This window comes from Lichtheimia ornata, assembly GCF_029851405.1.
Source record: "Lichtheimia ornata isolate CBS 291.66 chromosome Unknown scaffold00038, whole genome shotgun sequence".
In the NCBI taxonomy this organism is placed as follows: Eukaryota; Fungi; Mucoromycota; class Mucoromycetes; order Mucorales; family Lichtheimiaceae; genus Lichtheimia; species Lichtheimia ornata.
In genome coordinates this window covers 218,284-236,471 of record NW_026695358.1, presented here as the reverse complement: position 1 = coordinate 236,471, position 18,188 = coordinate 218,284, and the positions used below count along the sequence as shown (strand labels likewise).

General features: G+C 44.3%; 7 protein-coding genes across 7 annotated transcripts; 3 read left to right on the top strand and 4 right to left on the bottom strand.

The window, feature by feature from the left end:
* Positions 1 to 84: 84 nt before the first annotated feature.
* Positions 85 to 1,129, bottom strand: O0I10_007722 (uncharacterized protein; the record flags this gene model as incomplete). Its single annotated transcript, XM_058487736.1, has 3 exons — positions 85 to 503; positions 556 to 879; positions 937 to 1,129. 3 exons carry the CDS (start codon positions 1,127 to 1,129, stop codon positions 85 to 87), a joined length of 936 nt encoding a protein of 311 aa, XP_058341558.1.
* A 481-nt stretch (positions 1,130 to 1,610) lies between these two features.
* Positions 1,611 to 5,440, bottom strand: O0I10_007721 (calcium-translocating P-type ATPase, PMCA-type; the record flags this gene model as incomplete). The annotated part of the gene is made up of 5 exons (XM_058487735.1): positions 1,611 to 2,031; positions 2,110 to 3,781; positions 3,838 to 4,477; positions 4,543 to 4,773; positions 4,832 to 5,440. 5 exons carry the CDS (start codon positions 5,438 to 5,440, stop codon positions 1,611 to 1,613), a joined length of 3,573 nt encoding a protein of 1,190 aa, XP_058341557.1.
* A 1,636-nt stretch (positions 5,441 to 7,076) lies between these two features.
* On the top strand, positions 7,077 to 7,782 carry O0I10_007720 (uncharacterized protein; the record flags this gene model as incomplete). Its single annotated transcript, XM_058487734.1, has 4 exons — positions 7,077 to 7,094; positions 7,178 to 7,337; positions 7,394 to 7,626; positions 7,693 to 7,782. 4 exons carry the CDS (start codon positions 7,077 to 7,079, stop codon positions 7,780 to 7,782), a joined length of 501 nt encoding a protein of 166 aa, XP_058341556.1.
* Positions 7,783 to 10,655: 2,873 nt separating this feature from the next.
* On the top strand, positions 10,656 to 11,795 carry O0I10_007719 (uncharacterized protein; the record flags this gene model as incomplete). Its single annotated transcript, XM_058487733.1, has 4 exons — positions 10,656 to 11,409; positions 11,474 to 11,554; positions 11,618 to 11,696; positions 11,783 to 11,795. The coding sequence occupies 4 exons, from the start codon at positions 10,656 to 10,658 to the stop codon at positions 11,793 to 11,795; spliced, it is 927 nt and encodes a 308-aa protein (XP_058341555.1).
* Positions 11,796 to 12,200: 405 nt separating this feature from the next.
* Positions 12,201 to 13,940, top strand: O0I10_007718 (uncharacterized protein; the record flags this gene model as incomplete). Its single annotated transcript, XM_058487732.1, has 3 exons — positions 12,201 to 12,624; positions 12,688 to 12,759; positions 12,817 to 13,940. The coding sequence occupies 3 exons, from the start codon at positions 12,201 to 12,203 to the stop codon at positions 13,938 to 13,940; spliced, it is 1,620 nt and encodes a 539-aa protein (XP_058341554.1).
* Positions 13,941 to 14,157: 217 nt separating this feature from the next.
* O0I10_007717 (uncharacterized protein) lies at positions 14,158 to 15,261 on the bottom strand (the record flags this gene model as incomplete). Its single annotated transcript, XM_058487731.1, has 1 exon — positions 14,158 to 15,261. The coding sequence occupies one exon, from the start codon at positions 15,259 to 15,261 to the stop codon at positions 14,158 to 14,160; it is 1,104 nt and encodes a 367-aa protein (XP_058341553.1).
* A 287-nt stretch (positions 15,262 to 15,548) lies between these two features.
* Positions 15,549 to 18,083, bottom strand: O0I10_007716 (uncharacterized protein; the record flags this gene model as incomplete). Its single annotated transcript, XM_058487730.1, has 5 exons — positions 15,549 to 15,663; positions 15,778 to 16,099; positions 16,162 to 17,496; positions 17,586 to 17,823; positions 17,991 to 18,083. 5 exons carry the CDS (start codon positions 18,081 to 18,083, stop codon positions 15,549 to 15,551), a joined length of 2,103 nt encoding a protein of 700 aa, XP_058341552.1.
* Positions 18,084 to 18,188: the final 105 nt, after the last annotated feature.

The following is an 18,188-nucleotide window of genomic DNA, read 5'->3' as shown; positions in this document are numbered from 1 at the left end:
AATTGCTAGCCTTATATAATCTTACATGTTTTACAACAACGTCGTCGTGTTACTACGCATTTATTCCTAATGTGTAAAGAATAGCTATGTTTTGCATGTTGTCTGGGTACAAAGATCCTTAAATTTGGAACGATCAAGTTTCTCAAAGAATAGCAGACCCGAGGCACGTTCAATGGATTGGAGATCGACCTTGAAATCAGTCAATGATGTCTTGCTATCAATTTTCTGATTCGGTAGCACAAAAGCAGCCATGGCATAATCGGATCCAACGGGCGTGAGGACAATCTTGTAAAAATGAGTAGGCACAGCGACATTGGGAACATTGCCAAGCATTGGATAAGTGATTTGGTAACCTGGGTTCTTGGATGCAGCATCCTCTTCGTTCAAGTAGTACTTTGTAGCATCATCCATGGCTTGTGGTAAAAAGAGAGGGCCCGTGTAGACGTACACATCGGTGAAATTTTGTGTCAAATCACGTACAAATCCTTCAACGTAGGACCAATCTAAACACATAAAGTCAAGACTTGCATAAAAAACAATCCCTTCCTTGCTTACAATGACGATTGAATCCAATGCCGACTTGGGGTGCCATGTTAGATAACAAAAAGGTCTCATCCATTGCTTCTTGGGTTTGAACAGCATCACCAGCAGGAGCCATATGGCCTCGATCATAGCCACTACGACTATAGTCCTTGAGATGGGCACGGAATAGTTTGGGTAAATCATCATCTTCATGGAAAGACGAGTTGCTACGATCCACATCAGGATGAGCTGTAAGTGATTCAGCGGTCAAATGTTCTCCCACCCAGTGTGGCAAGCGGAGACGACGATCATAAGAAGCGACATATTCCTTGCGCTTGAGTAAATCCACCACAGGTCCTATCGATAGGACGTTACTATCACTCATCCCATTACAAGACATGGTGTTTCTCTTACCTGGATTGCCAAACTGCAAAATGTCCTCACCCGAAGGAGCAGCGGCATCAGCTCGCTTGGACCACTGATGCATAGCCTGATTCACCATTGGACCATGAAGCACGAACCCAACCATGGCCAGGGTTGTCAACATGCCCGTAAGGAAGGCGATCAAATGACCAACGTTTAGAATAGAGCCTTTAGAATAACGCATAAAAGAAAGTAGAAGAATAAAGTGAAAGGAAGGAGAAAGGGGACGTGTATTGTGTACCTGGCGGCGGCACTTTATGGCTGTTGCTGCATGATCAATGCTATACCAATAACAGGATGTGTGCGTGTCCCGTGTTACATTATCTTCATGAGACACAAAATGTATAAACGGTTCGATTTACTTTATCTATGATTCCAATTTCAAAAAGAAGGATACATTAGCCGAAACAAAGGGGATGTTCTGTTTAATAAGTAAGAATGCTTTATACATTGCGTGAGGATAAAGTAAAGAAAAAAGGAAACGTAGGATCACAAAAGGAATAATGAGCAATAGTACATATTGCCCATGACGATGTATATGAGAGATAGAAAGAAAAAGAGAGGTATGTGAAGGTGTATATGTGTGAGTACGTAATGGTTGGTTGGTGGATGCGGTTATGCAGTTGAAAAGAAAAAAGAAGAAGAAAGGAGGTAGTAGATGGGTATTAGTCGTGCTGATGGAATGACCGCGACGTGTACGAGTATTGTGTGTATTGGTTCTCCTCCTCAAAAGTATCTTGATGATGCTTTGCATTCCATGATAGGCGCTCGTTACCTGCCATATACATGGAAGGAACCTTTTGTGCATGGCCAAGGTATCGTTCACGAGCACTACGCTTGACAAGGATAAATGCAAAGACATTGTCGGGAATCAAGCGAATCACAAGACCGATAGGCAATGACAAGAAGCCCACAGCAACGGAGATAAGCCAATGGATGCCATCAATAGGTGTCACTTGGAATGCAGCACCGCCAAAGTTGACAATAAGTGCTTGGCCAGCGACGCAAATAACGAAAATGATGATGAAGAACTTGTTGGCGAACATGTTCTTGAACACATTAAGATTGCTGTCGATGCAACGAGAGCTATACAAACGACGATGATGATGATGATGTTTAGAACGCCTGCATACAAATATAAACAAATAGGTAGGCAACACTTACTTGATTTCGTTAAAGATTTGGCAAAAGACAAACGTGTTGAAAACCACTGTTTGCAAGAGTGGGCTCTCCGTTGGGTATTCAAGCACGTTGCTGTAAAGCAATACAATCATGACGACAATCTGGAAAATGGCTTGTCCAATAATCATTTTCCACATCTTGAACGTGATCAGCGGACTGGAGCGAGCTTCAGGGCTACGTTGCAGGAGTTCGGGAGTGGGTGGATCAGTGGCAAGAGCCAATGCAGCAAAGGTATCCATGATAAGATTGACCCACAGCAGCTGAACAGCTGTGAGTACTGATTTTTGGTTCTCACTGACAACGGATGACAAAAAGGTGAGCACGACAGCGGTGATGTTGACAGTAAGCTGGAATTGCAAGAATTTTTTGACGGAATCATTGACACAGCGACCCCATGCAATAGCCTTGACGATACTTGAAAAGTTGTCATCCATAAGAATGATACTGGATGCTTCTTTGGCCACTTCAGTACCAGCAATACCCATGGAGAAACCAACATCAGCCATCTTGAGAGCAGGACCATCATTGGTACCATCACCGGTAACAGCCACCACATCGCCCAAGTCGCGTAAACGGCTCACAAGAATACGCTTATCTTCAGGGCTGGAACGTGCGAGGACTTGTAGACGTGGCAAAATGGCATCCATCTCTGCAGGTGGCAAGTTACGAAAAACGGGACCTTCCATGACAACGCCACCCGTGGTGTAGATGCCGCATTGTTTGGCAATGCTTTTGGCTGTAGTCAGGTTATCACCTGTCACCATACGAACAAACACGCCTGCTTGTTGACAATCCTTGACAGCTTCTTTGACACCAGGACGCAATGGATCTTCAATACCCACAATGCCAAGCAAAGTCACTTGTGAATCTTGTACCAAGTCATCAAAAGGAACTTCAATTTCATCACCCACTTGGATGCTGTTGGCTGGTGGCCATTGTTCAAAGTCACGATAACCGATACCAATGGTACGCAAGCTGCGAGTGGCATAGCTTTGGATAATGTTTTCAAGGCGTGTGCGATCTTCAGACGTGAGTTTGCGTGTGCGTACATCATGTGGATGGGTGGCGTCACGATAGTTGTTGGGCTGCAAGCTGACAATCGATGAACATCGCTCCAATAAAATCTCTGAAGCACCCTTGATATGAGCACGATAGATGGTGCGACTTGAATCATTGGGATCTTGAATTCGTACAACAGTGGCCATTGCCTTGAGCTCCGAGCTGAAAGGGAAAGCTTGTTCCACAGCATAGGCATTACGGATAGAATCATAGTGCTCTGAACCAATGTCACGAGAGAATTGTAAAAGGGCCGTTTCGGTCTTGTTGCCGACAAAGCAATCTTGGCCGTTTTCATCTTTGCCTTCAAATGCAGTTGAATTGAGAGCAATGGATTGGTTCAACATGTTGAGCACTTGTTTTGGAGCCTTTTCTTCCACTTGATTGATATCATGCAAGTCTTCACGATCACTGGGTGCCTCCTTAAGGAATCGGAATGAAGCGCCAAGCGTGCCAGCCACTACAGCCATCTTGTTTTGCGTCAATGTACCCGTTTTATCAGAGCATACGGTGGTTGCATTGCCCATGGTTTCACATGCTGCGAGTACACGAACGAGGTTGTTGTCCTTGAGCATACGTTGTGTAGCATAAGCGAGAGCTAAATGGTTGTTGTTAGCATCATGCAAGTAAATGAAAAAGTTGTGTTGTACATACCCAGTGTTACAGCAAGTGGTAATCCTTCAGGTACAGCAACGACAACAATGGTGACAACAACAATGAGAATCTTCATAATGTCCATGACAATGTCTGTAGCTTGGTCTGGAACACCATCTTTCCAAGTGACGAAATAGCGGATCAACAAGACAATCAACATGAGTAAACCAGCAGCTGAGCCAAGTTTGGCAATGACTTCGGCGAGGTGGTTTAGCTTTTCTTGCAAAGGAGTGCTTTCAGGTTCTGATCTCAATGCCATCATGGTGCGACCATAGTAAGAGTTGACGCCTACACCTGTAACCATGTATGTGCATACGCCTTCAAGCACCTTGGCACCAGAGATGATGAATGGATCAGGTTTTGATTTGCTTTCAGTGGCTGGCTTGGCTGATTTGTTGATCAAGTCCAATTCAGATGATGATTCCTTGGGAGATGGATGGGCAAGACGATAGCATGTTTCCCAATTTTGCTTTCGTACAGCATCAGATTCACCGGTGGCAGCTGATTCGTCACATTTGAGGTTGTGGCCTTCGATAAAGATACCATCGGCAGCAACAATGTCACCAGGTTCAAGATGCAAAATATCACCGACTTGGATATCATGTACAGAAACCATGCTAATGACACCATCACGTGTGCCCTAATAAAAATGATAGTGTTGTTAGTGAGCAAGCGATGCTACTAATAAAATCATTGCGTAGTTACCTTGACAGCACGATCTTCCTTTTTGGCATTCAATTTGCGGAATTGGCGTTCCTTTTGAAAATCATTGACACTGCCGACAAGGACGACAATGATGACAGCCACAAGAATGGCTACACCTTCCACCCACTTGACACCGGGTATCCGATTGCCCATGGAATCGTATTCAGGCACAGCGATATCTTCATAGAGACCAACACCCAATGAAACAATGGCAGCAATGGTAAGCAAGATCTAGAATAGAAAAGTGTAAGAGTAGGGAACAAGACATAAAAGAGATGATGATACATACAAGAGTTTTATCTTGAAAAGCCATCCACATGAGTTGGAAGATACTCTTTGCCTTTACTTCAGGCAAAACATTATCACCGAAGACAGCCACACGTTGAGGGAAAGCAGTGGCGGGTTCAGTTCTTGTGGCACCTGTGGCTGTACTGAGGACTGTCATTGAGCGATGGCGAATGCGGGGTTCAGGTGGACCTGTATTTGAAGTGGATGTGGCGGGTGGTTGCAAATCATTCAAGGTCACATGATTTTGGATCTTTTGGTTTGGCACAAGGCCTGTTTGCAGATCCACATGCAAACCCTTTGCGACACCTTGCAAACCTCCAAAGGCGTGTAACAAGGGCAGGTTCTTTGGATCCATTAACGCGGATAGTTGCGATGGTACAAATGCAAATAGGTTGCTGGAATCATTGTGTGGCGTCAGGTGATCGTTCAAATCAAGCTTGACATGGTCTGCTCCAATGCTAGAATGCTTCTCTTGCAACGTTGACGGCACAGGCGTTGTTGATGAAATCAATGTGGGATCCTCACTGTGTAGAGCATCTTGGCGAGTCGATAGTGCTGATAGTCGCTGAGCATCGGAATTAGGAGATGGCGACTGATGTTCGTTCGCCATTGTAAAGACAATGCGTGCTATAGATGCAGCAAAGGGGGTGGAGGGAAGAAAAGTGAAAAGAAAGAAAAGAGAGAAAAGTGCTCAAGAAAGAAAACAAGACAAACGTACCGATGCATCTTTTTTAAAGGAGAGAGTGAGGAGAACTCTGCTTGATGATGGTGATGGTTGTATGCTGCAGTTGCATATAGCGCGTGTGTGTGTGTGTGCGTGTGTGTATGGGTGGGTGTGTGGGTGGGTGCGAGTGTGTATATGTGTGTGTGTATGTGTATATGAGCGAATGGAGTGTGATCCCGTCTCTGGGTGCGCGCGTGGATATGCGTGTCGCAGTCTGGCGCTATCACATTAAAGTTGGGGGTTAAAAAAAAGTCATCACTCCCCCCAACGGGATGGATTGACTTGGAGTAAGGTACAGGGGTAAAGTGAAGCAAAGAGGCGCATAACGAACAAAAGAGGAGGTCCCGTTTCTGCCGGATGCACTGGTTGAAAAGAAATTTCTTTGCAGCAAAAAGGCTTTCGCCATCCTTTGTGCATAAAGACCAAAACTAGCTGGGGGTCCGCATGCCGCCAACAGAATTTCGAGACACCCAGGGGAACAAATTCGCCTATGACCCTTTTGATTTATTGTCCTTTTACGGGTAATGGTGATGATGATGACGATGTTGGTTACCGATGCCATTACGGATGCTATTACTACTACTGCTACGATTATCATTCTTCCAAATATGCATCGATAAATATCCATGCCAACAATGTATATTTAGAATACATACAAACAAACAAACAAAGCAAGCATTGTATATACACATATCACATCCTTCTTCATTCCATCACCGCCTAACCACACGGGGCTGCAAAAGACTCACACATGTCTCCTATATTCCTTCCTCCCCCCCCTGCTCCCTTACCTCGTACCTCCTTATTCCCCATCAGCATAAGTCCAACATCCCATCAACATGTTGTTGGCTTATACATAACAAGATAAAGAGACAAAGAGAGACACACAAAGAGAACAAGAGAGACAAAGAGAGAGAAAACTACCACCACCACCACATACACTGCACCTGCTGACACAGTGAGACAACCAAGAATACCATTACACTCTATACTCTTGCTGCTGCATATTTATAGCGCTCACATGTACATCAATTGGCTTGCTCTCTTTTTCCAATCCTTTCCTTTGACTTTTGGTACATCATGGGCGTAGTATGTATCGTCGTCGTATCATCCAAGCCCTTTTAATGCTATCAGTTTTAGAATCATCAATCACACATTCAACATTATAGAATATGCAGGTGATGTTTGAGCACCAACATGGCAATTATTTTTGTATCTTCCCCTCATTTGTATTGCCATTGTTGTAGCAAAACACATTTATGCTACGCGCTGCTGTCATTAAAAGGGAGGACAATGCGTTTAGTGGCGGGTATTTGTTACACTTATTGACATTGAATGGTGACACAGCATTTATCGTGATTCTGTTGGTGTGTGTGATGTATTTGGATTTCATCTTGGGTAAAGCGTTACTAGTAAAAGATGGCCTGTGATATACTACAAGCAACATTCCAGACATGAATACAAACGACGATAATGCTATGGCGCCCGACTTTGGCGTTCTTTTCTACTTTTATTACCTTACATGATGATGGGCCCTACTGTAAGTTGTTGCCATGGTGATGAAGGAATCTTCCATAGCAACGCCACCTGACATTGCACACACATCTCCTTTTTTTACATTAGGTCACTCGCAAACAACGCAAGACACGACAAAACTCAAATGTGTTCGCCATGATTGACCAGCAGCAAATGGAGGAGCTAAAGCAGGCGTTTTACATGATGGATACAAACGGCGACGGGGTTGTCTGTCATGATGATCTGGAGATCATTTTAAAGAACCTGGGTAAACGGAAATGTTAAAATCCATATTGCATAGTGCACTGATAACAGCTGCTGCAGGGCAAAACATGACAAATGACCAAATCCACGATATGCTCAATGAAGCCCCAGGCACCAAAATCAATTTCATGGTGTTCTTGACCATGATGGCTGACAAGCTCACAGGAACGGATCCCGAACATGTGATCACGAGCGCATTTGCAGCCTTTGACGACAGTGGCAAAGGTACCATCAATGCCGATTATTTACGGGATTGCATGACAACAATGGGTGACCGATTTACCGATGAAGAGGTAACCCATCTTTTTTATTATTCCCTTCCCCATTATTGTGAGGCTGTATACTACCCATTTACATAGGTCGACATCATGTTTCAAGGCACGCCCGTGGATGAGCATGGCAACTTTAACTACAAGGACTTTGTGCAGGTTCTCAAGCATGGCGTGTAGTAGCGATATTAAACGCAACCCGCATTGACATTTATACTACCACATACAAGGTGTGATTAAATCGACTTTATATTCTTTTGGTCATAGTGGTATCAGCCATTGAATCAGGAACCCCGTCTTTTATCCCTTGAATATCATCGTTTTGCAAGATGTCAGGGAGGAGAGGTGATCAACCTTTGCAACGTGGACACATAATGATATTTTCTTTTTCATTCTTTGATCGGACCTATTCTTCTTATGATTACCACCATCACCTAGCCATGATGATGATGATGGTGGTTCCCTTTTTCTCTTCCCCCCGTTAACAACCACCGGACCTGGTACATAGCCCACGAGGATCATGATGGTACCTATAACTTTGCTTAAACCGACTTGCATCTTCTTGCACAAATGTTTGGGTCCGCGTTATCCATACTAGAGTAAAATTAAGGAGGCAAGGTTGAATCTTCAAAAGTCTTTCTCCTCCTTCTATCGCACTCTTATGTCTCCCTTGGAAAACTATATCCCCTTTTTGTTTGGCAAACCCCTTCACCATCATCAACGTCACTAGCCCTATCGCCACCCATCCATTCGGTTAAAAAGACAAAGATAGGCAATCACCCTGGATTGTTTTCTTGTAAATGTATGTGTATCATACATACTCACATACCCCGCCGCCATTGATAAACTGCAAATGATCCGCTCAAGGAGCGTCATAAAGGGGGACGAGTTTGTAACATCCACCAGCAGATATTTGGGGGGAGCGACATGCGTCAAAATCCTACCCCAAACCCCAAGAAACCGAGAGGAGAGTGTGTGAGAGAGAGACTCAACCACCATTTGCAATGAAAATATGCATTGATTATGGAAAACGCGAAATTCCTTGAAAAAGAAAACAGAGAATCCTCTTTCCTTCTTGATTGTCCGTGTTGCATTATAATACCTCTGTTGGTGTTAATATGAACCCAGATCTCTAATGCAGCAGCAACATGTTATGTATGTATTCATTGGTACATCGACACAAGCACTGCATTGTGTGTGTGGGTGGGTCCATCGCTTTTTTGTATATAATTACCCGTAAAAAGAAAAACTGTCGCCTCCATCGGCTTAGTGCAGCAGCACTAGCAGATGCTGCATTATCATCATTGTCACCTGCAGTGGGTGTGTAGTAAGAGGATGCATCATCCTTAGAGTAACTTTTTGTTGACGCTGCGCATCCAGCGAGTGTGCAGGTCTATTTGCCAATACATCTCACGAAAAAGCAGAATCAAAATTCACATGTAGTAAGATGATCATGCTCATCATCATCATGTCATCACCCACCCAGCACCCTCTCTTTACATTCATCATCATCAGCCACTTCTTGATCGATTGCATGTTTCATTTCTATGGATTCTTTTCTTATGCATGTTGCCGGTTATCCGGAGGAGCAAGAAGCTTCTTATTCCACTATTGACTATGTTGTACATCCACATTCATTCTTTCTTTTCGGATCGTAAAAGAAAAAAGCCCATCATGCCGATCGCAATTTTACATAAACAAAGCTGTAAGTAACCAGCTCTATAGCCACCACGGAGATTACTATGTACATGATGCGCCTATCTTTTCATGCATGCTCTTTGTTGACGAACGCAATCGGTGATTGCCAGGCTGCATGTTTGTAGCAGTACATCATCATCATCATCTCTATTGCCAAGATGAGTACATAGATCAAGGAGCCATCCTTGTCGATCTCGTGTAAAGCGCCCTCTCTCTGTTGATGTATGTACGTACTAGCAAAACGCCGCCGCTGCTGCTGATGCTGCTACTGCATGCAACATGCATATCGCATGTACGTACTAGATGGTCCATGTGATGATGTTGATGATGATGAGTTGCACAATCCATCCCCCAATGCATGTCTGACACCATACAATCCATGGCCATGGATGTTTCAATCATGGATAATAGTGAGGCCTTGGCAATTATAGTTTTAGAATAGCTTTCAACGTAAGGGTTGTTGCATTGCATTTAATCGGCTCTGCTACAAAGCAGGATCCATCATCATCACCACCACCAGTATTCATGCATCTCTTTAAAGTCCCGTTAAAGCATTTGCTGCACGTAGCAAGCAGCACCCAGCATTTCAAATGCAAGTGTGATTAGATGTTTTACATATATCATGTGATTCCCTTTATTCCTTCATGGGCTGTGTTGGTTTGCATTATCTTCTTGAGCAATGAGGCACAATTTTAGAGATTGGACCCTGTTTTTCTTAAAGGTTACATACTATGACGAGGATTAAGATTGATGAAGTCGTTTCTTTTTCATTCATCTTCTAAATGATTCGATGAAAGGATTTATGGATAGGTAGGAACATCTATTTTTGATACCAAACAAATTCAGGGATATATGAGAAGAGATGAATGAGAACCCGAGGGGTGCTATTAAGAGCCATTTGGATGTCGCTAAAAAGTGGCAGGGCCTAGCCTTGCATCCTTCCCGCGCAAATTTCTTTGTGGGGTCCCTTTGAAATGGGTCCAATGGATACGTGTACTCGCCTGACTATGATGTTCATCTAAGAATAATACCCTTCTCAGCAGCCCATATTAGCATCTTTTATTGTCTCCATCTTTTCTTCTTGTGTGAGAGAAACCATTGTCAAGGTGCAACCGTTTACATCAATGCATTCATATAACCAGCACTTGATCAATTGATAACAAAACAAGATATGGCTATTTATATAGTGATTGGATACAATGAAGCGTGCTCTCTCTCTCTTAATGCTGAGCTGTATGTAATATGGGGGAGCGGGCATGAAATGTCAATCGAGTGAAAGTTGCCACAAGCCACAAGGTCCTTTGGCGGTGACCCCTGGCATTTTTCCCTTTCTTGAACTACTCACTCCACCTTTAATGTTGCGTAATCTCACCTCATTTGGCCGCTGTGCCAACATTGCACGGCCTTTGGCTATCTCTGCAGTATCTCGACCCGTCATTTTCGCACGATACGCCAGCAACGAAGCGATTCGCCACAACCGAGGTTTCCGAGGCGGCGCTGCTGCTGCTGCTGTTGAGCCTGTTGACGATTTGTATGATATTCGCGAAAAGCCGGAATCGCTCTCTTATTTCACTGGCAACTACAAGTACAATGACCTTCTTATTGATCTGGCCGAATTGCATAAGCGCTATGCCGATTGGGAGGGTGATGAGAACGTCGACCAAACAGTTGAAACGTCAGCGTGGAAGTTACGAGAGAAGATGGAACAAATGTTGGCTATTCCCTTGAAGACGTCTCAGTGGCGAAAGATTGTTCATCACCTCAACGCTCTTGCATCTTTACCAAAGCCATTGCCAGAAGCCGTGGAACGTGCCCTGCAACCATACAAACGATATGATGTCAATACTACCGGAGCTGGTGGTGAATCCTCCAACGGTGTCAAGACCCTCGATGAACTTGGACGTGCTTATGCTGCCGGTAGAAGAAAGGAATCCAGTGCCAGATGTTGGGTGGTGGAAGGTGATGGCCAAATTTTGGTGAATGGTGTGCCATTGAACAACTATTTCCAACGACCTATCGATCGTGATCAGGTGACTCTCCCATTGGAAGCAACACAAAGCGTCGAAAAATACAATGTTTGGACCATTGTCAATGGTGGCGGTAGCACAGGTAGAGTGATACAGGAAGGGAAGGGATATAGAATGGAAATGGGAGTGCTCATTCGGATTTCCAGGTCAAGCTGAAGCTATCAAATTGGGTATTGGCCGTGCTCTTTTGATTCACGATCCTGAACTCAAGCCTCTTTTACGTCAAGGTAAGAAAAGGATGATAGATTGGGATTTGGTTATAGATATCATGGATTAACATTGGAATGTAGCTGGTTGTATCACCCGTGATCCAAGAGTTGTTGAACGTAAGAAGGAAGGTCAACGTAAAGCCCGTGCAAGATATACCTGGTAAGTGGAGGATGATATATGCGATGGGGGCGATTATGGAGACTTGGCTGATTCACTAACCTATGACCTTTTTTTCTCTTTTTCAGGGTCAAACGTTAAAGCATTTCTGTCAGCCTGTTGTCATATTATCACTTTTCCCTTGTCTTATAGATCAATCCCTGCAAATAAATCCCACATGTCATGTATAGGAATGAAAGATGGCCTTGTCAGCATAGGATGATACGTATGGAAATCAACATGGGGGGAGGTATTACGAAAGGAACTCTCAACAAAGGGGGAGATAGAGAAGATATCCATTAGACAATGAAAGTACAGCCTTTAATGTGAATATGAATGATGAATAGGATGCATTTTGGATGACCAAAAGGGAGGGATTGCATTATGTCGGTGGCATGTTTGCATGAACCAGGTGGAGCTTGTGTGTGACAAGGGTGGATTGGGAGATTTGCTTTATCAGCACAGCCGGCAATCTCCGTGGGCGGGTTATACCTTCTACTCCTCCTCATGTTTCGTATTGCCCTTAATACCAATCGTACTCGCATTTCCACTACTACTACACCTTTCCTCGTCAAACGTCGACATGCATTCAACCCTTGGTCCGTACGCATGAGCACAGCAGCCGTGTCTTCAAAAACCAATGACACCTCTACTCCCACCACCACCACTACCACGACAACACCTTCCAAGGAGACTGTAGCTGCGCAAACGTCTGCATTTCAAGATCTCCTCGGCTTAACGAGCCCCAGCCCTGATTTGAAAAACACCTTTTACCAGAGACAACTTCCAGAAACATTGGTTCGATTCTCGTCTAATGAGGGCAAACGGCTTTTTCGGTCAGCTATGGAGGCTGGACATGCTGAGGGATTTTTCCCATTGACTGGCAACTTTACCACGCAATCCGAACCTGCTTATTGTGGTCCTAGTTCATGTAAGTTGAAAAGGCATGGTGTATTTAAGGATGCTTTATTAATGACGATGATGGTGGTTATAGTGGCTATGGTATTGAATGCATTGGAAGTGGATCCTAAGCAACGATGGAAAGGAAATTGGCGATGGTATTCAGGTAAGTAGAAAGGGGGATTATCAATGTGTGTATCCAGTATTCATGTATTGAATTTAGATGAGTTACTGGAATGCTGCTCTTCCAAAGAAGAAATGAAAAAGAACGGCATCACCTTTGACAAGTTTGCATGTCTTGCAAAATGCCATAGCGACGTGGTGGTGAAACGTGGCAACGACTTTACACTGGAAGAATTTATACGAGATGTGCAAGATGTGACGATGCGTTCTGACAAGTTTATGGTGATTTCATTCTCGCGCAAAACGCTTGGACAAACAGGCGATGGTCATTTTTCACCTATTGGAGCGTATCACCCAGAATCTGGCATGGTGTTGGTGCTTGATACGGCACGATACAAGTATCCAAGTTATTGGTGCCCAGTGGACGTATTGTATGAATCGATGAAGCCTATTGATAAGGAAACGGGACGACCTCGTGGATACTTTTTGTTGAGCTATGATGCTGAACGACCCCCTGTCAGTTTATGCAAGGTTAAAAATGCAACAGCCAATCAACAGAACGAGGAGAATGATAAAAAGCGACTAGAGCAGCAGCAACAACAGCAACAACAGCAGGCTGTGGAGGAAAAAAGTGTATCATCAGCACCAGCATTGAATTGGACCACTTTGGCAAAGAGCTTTTGTAAGCGAATTCCTGAAAACATGTGGCTCGAGAAACCAAGGACACTGCAACATGTGGTGCAACTCGTATTACGCAACGTGCCACCAGAATATACAATGATCCTTGCCAATCAATCGCTTTTGGCAGCTTCAGCAGCCATGCCAAATGACGCTCGTTCTTATATCGACACTTTACTCCATGACACCACTCAATCCGCTTTATACCCCATTGTCCTCGATGCTCTTTATCCTTCTTCACAAAGACCAACAACCACAACCACAGTCGACCAGTATGCTGCCTTTGCCACCTTGTTCATGTTAGGCTCTCCACGTATGCTTTATACATCCTTGCCGCGTGATCTTCAAGAATCTCTCGATACCTATCGTCAAGACAAGTCCATGTCCGATGTTGTGAAACGAGAAGTGGATCGCATAGGTGTGGAAGTGAGCGAGTTGACAAAGACTTTTTGTACTTGTGGTCCAGGATGGAGTAGCAATATTAGCTCTACTACTACCGGCAACAGCAATGTATCAATATTAGACAAAGAGTGCAGCAGTGCATAATAGAGTTTATGAAACACACACACACACACACATCCATATATCATCATCATCATTTTGAGCATATTAAACATACACACACATGCAAGATTCTTTATCGAAAACTGTCGCAGATTATATACAAATGTGGAGTATTTTGCGCGGCGCGGTGTTAGGAGGGTGATATGTAACAAGAGGAGGGGGGGACACCGCCACCTTTCAATGGTAGTAACTCAGATTTTCAAAGGAACCTAATCTTCAAACGGGTTTCACGAACGACCACTTGATCCGGCCACCGTTCAACAAGCATCTCTAACCAACGACGACGTGTAGAATCCGGTAATGATTCGACCCAAGATGCCACTTGGGTGTGGCGTTGAATAGCAGCCCATCGAACGAGAATTTTATCCTTGAGTACCATCCTTTTTGTGGAACTTGTTTTTTCAGAGGCTGCATCATCCAAGTCAGGGACTTGATTAAGAAAGAGCATGACTTGGGTTTGATCACTCGTTTTTCCTGCACTGGGCCGCACAAAATATCTTTCTTGGGATGCGAGGGATGACCCACTGCTGCCACCAATAAAGCTGGATCGAGTGGAGCTTGCACTACTATTGGGTGATAATTTGGCATTGCTTGTAAGGAACTTGAAGACGATGATATGGTCTTCAGGTAACGCATTATGGAGTGTGAAAAAAAGAGTTTGGCCCCGGTGCCAAGGTGACGTAAAGCACAAACGACGACTTTTTGTTATCTTTGGTGTGGGTGATAACGAGGGTTGTTGTTTTGACGACATGAAAACATTGTCGTCAACAATAGTGGCGCTTTGTGAGTCGTTGTGGTGGTGGTGGTGCATGACAATTTCAAGATAAGGCGGAGAAGGTGGTGGAGGAGGAGGCACGTTTCGGAAGCGTGGTACCGGGCTTGGGTCACGAAATGTCACCCGCTCAACACATTGTCGTCGTTTGGCCTTGACAAGAATTCCTTTCGGTGTTGTCTCTAGCAATGACGAGGAGGATGATCTTAAATACGTTGCTCCAGAGTACTCGGCTGTTGCATTATTATTATTCTCACTTGACAACTGTGGTTTCAACGTTGACGATGACGACGTGGTGCCTGTTAATGTAGTAGCAATTGAATCATTATCTTGTTGACGTTCTTGTTTCAATCCTTGTTGTGTTGTAGTGGGCGGTCTCATCCAACTCTTGAGACTCTTCCATAATGTTTGCTTGAATGCCGAAGGTGCAGCTGTTGATGCGACAGCTATAGCTCCTAGAGAAAGAAAGGATCGTCCACTCTTGGCACTTGTTTCACTTTTCGAGCTATATACGGAGGCTGCATATGCCATCGCTTAAAATGTGAAAGAGGAAAAAGAAAGAAAAAAGAGAGACAAATGTTGGGGTAACCTATTAAAAAAAGATGTGGTAGTAGATGCACACACATACACCGCCACTTGAAAGAAGAAAAAAGCGGGTTTTGCAGTTGTGTGTGTGTTTATTGTTTGGAATACGCAAAAAAAGGGACATGGTTTGGGGGTAAAAAGTGCAAGGCGGATGTAAATGGTGGGGGGTGGGGTAATTGGAAACAGGAAATGATTACTTAGTCTGATGATTAAAATGATGACGATATAATGGATCAAGATGGAAGTTGTCTGTTACAGAGTCCTTCCAAGGTAGGTTGAGTGACCATCCGAGCATTGGGGTCATAGAGCATGGTATACGTCAGGATCCACTGCAACCGGTGTATCATCCTATTCCATTTCCAAGTCAGTCTTTTTGTTTGTATACAAGCATGTGGCCCATCCTATCTCCATTTTCTCTCTCTCTTTTTGTCCTTTCTCACACATTCACACGCACACACTTACCGTGATCGTAATTGCCACCAACGCAAAGTGCTATTGCTTTCTGCTGCTCCAAGTGTACGGAAGCCTCCCCAAAAACCAAGGCCATACACGTTGCCATGGCGATGACCATACATTTGTACCCATTGACCTAGCCGTTGTCGTTGGGCTGCCAAAATGGGCGTGTGAAGTGCCTGTGCTACTCGTTCGGTGTAAATGGGTAATAGCAGGTACTCTTTGATGGAAAAGGGACGATGGGATGGCATTGTCAAAGGAGAAAGACGTAAATGAACAATAAAAGTGGCAGGAATGGCCACCAACCAGTGGTAGCCGAGACCGCGTAAAGCTGTAATACGCATTGTGTGAGTGAAATTGTTTCAAGTATACGCTACATGTTTATCATCTTACATGTGAATGTATCAAGCATACTGATCCTGCCAGTACGTTTCTTGTCAAAATAGGCCACTCTTTGGCACATGGCATCATTGTCTTGCTTTTCACTTTCCTTGCATGAGGTCTCATGGTCCATGTGTGTCATTGTTTTGCTGCTGCAGTTGGCGTCTTTATGCTCATTGTTGCTTTCCGATGGTGAAATCTCCTCCTTGTTATCGGTGGTATCGAGGATTTTGTCATCTTGCTTGGCAATAACGGCAGCAGCAGCATCCGTGGACGATGGCAATTCTTGTGTTACTAGTAAGGGCTGGTGCTCTTCTTGATCCTCTTTGACAACAGCAGTAGCGGGATCAGCGGATGATGGTTCTTGGACCATTGATAATAATGGTTGCTGCTCTTCTATCTTTGGGCTTTCGGAAACTTGATCATTCATGATAGGCTCCTCTTCTTGGTTCTCCTTTATGGGCGTTTCTTCCTCATTCACTGATGCCAAGGGCGATGGTGATGGTGGTTGCTCTTCTTCAGGAGCGGTCGTAGATGCCTTTTGATCTTTGGAAAGCGGCCCCTGTGTCAAGGCATGCTCCTCTTTTTGAATGGCCAAAGCGTCATTTTCAGCTACGGATGATGTTTCTTTCTCAAGAGGATGTTGCTGCTCTTCTACCTGGATATGGCTTGATGTATCCTCATGCTTGTTATTTGATGATCCATCATTACTGCTGCTAATCACATATGGTTCTTGCCCCTGGGTCTGTGCGGGTTTTGTTGACGCTGATTGGACTTTTTCCTCCTGTTGGGTGGTCAAGGCTTCTTCTTTTTGGTATGGTTTCTCCTCCTCTTGTGCTACTGGCTCCTGAATAGCTTGTTCCAAAGGTGCATTCTCCTTGTTGACTTGCTCCTCTTGTTGATTCTCCTTGATATCGATCATCTGTTGCTCGTTTTCTTTGGTGTGGGGTGCTATCATTGATTCCTTAGAATCATCAACAATTGCATCCTTCGTCGTTGCTGGTGAAGATGGCTGTTCCTGCTGGTGAGCACTGTTGGTTGGCAATTCAAACGATGTTGATGGTGTGGAATCTGAAGGCGAGACAATGATTTGAGGTTGTTTGTAAGATGCATGATCATTCTTTCTTAACGAAAGCTCATCAACAACGGCATCATCTACCCTTCTATCAATGCTGTAGCAGCTGTTGGGTGGCGAGGTGGTGGCACTCGTGGGAGATATTGGGGGAGTCAATTCTGGGATAGATGTTGTTGTTATTGGTTTGCGTGATTGTTTGGTATCGGAAACGCCATATTCCTCCGCTGCTGTTGGAGTGGGCTGCCGGTCAACGTGGTTGCTTTGTCCATCTTCTATTTTGTATAACATGCCGATCAGCATTCAAGGTCACACACAACTCCTCTTTTTACCCCAAGGGGAGGGTGGTAACAAAAAGAATTACCTTGTTGCTCAGCTGCTGTTGTCTTATCATCGCTACTGAATTTGCTGTCCTTTGTATTATGCGAAGGCGTGTCATCATTATCATCATGATCATGTAAGCTGTCGTGGCCACCTGATGATGTTGAGATGGTTGTTGTTGTGCGGAAACTACTCGTGCTGGTCATGTTGGCGACATCCAATGAAGAAAGATTTTCATTAAGAGTATCAATATCATGCTCATCACGATGACGTCCCATGCGCTAATATCAATAGATTGATTAGATTCCATGTCATTGTTTGTGTACTTTGAGATTGTGATGTGGCAAGTGAGGAGAAGAACTAGGGGAGCAGCAAGTTGAAGCAAGGGGATGTGGTGTGTGTGTGTGTGTGTGTGTGAGCAAACACCACATGAGTACGGATAGCCTACCTTGAAGAAGCGGCGTACTTTTTTTGCACGCTTACTCAATCCTCTTTTCAAAGAGCGTGAATGGTGGTCTTTTTCATTTTCATCCACTGACATGGCTGGCTCGGATGAAGAAGACGCTGTCGTGTAAGATGACTTTTTTCGTTCCGACAGGGACGTCCTTGATGAATTATTGGGCGGTGGGACTGAAAAGAAGGGCAT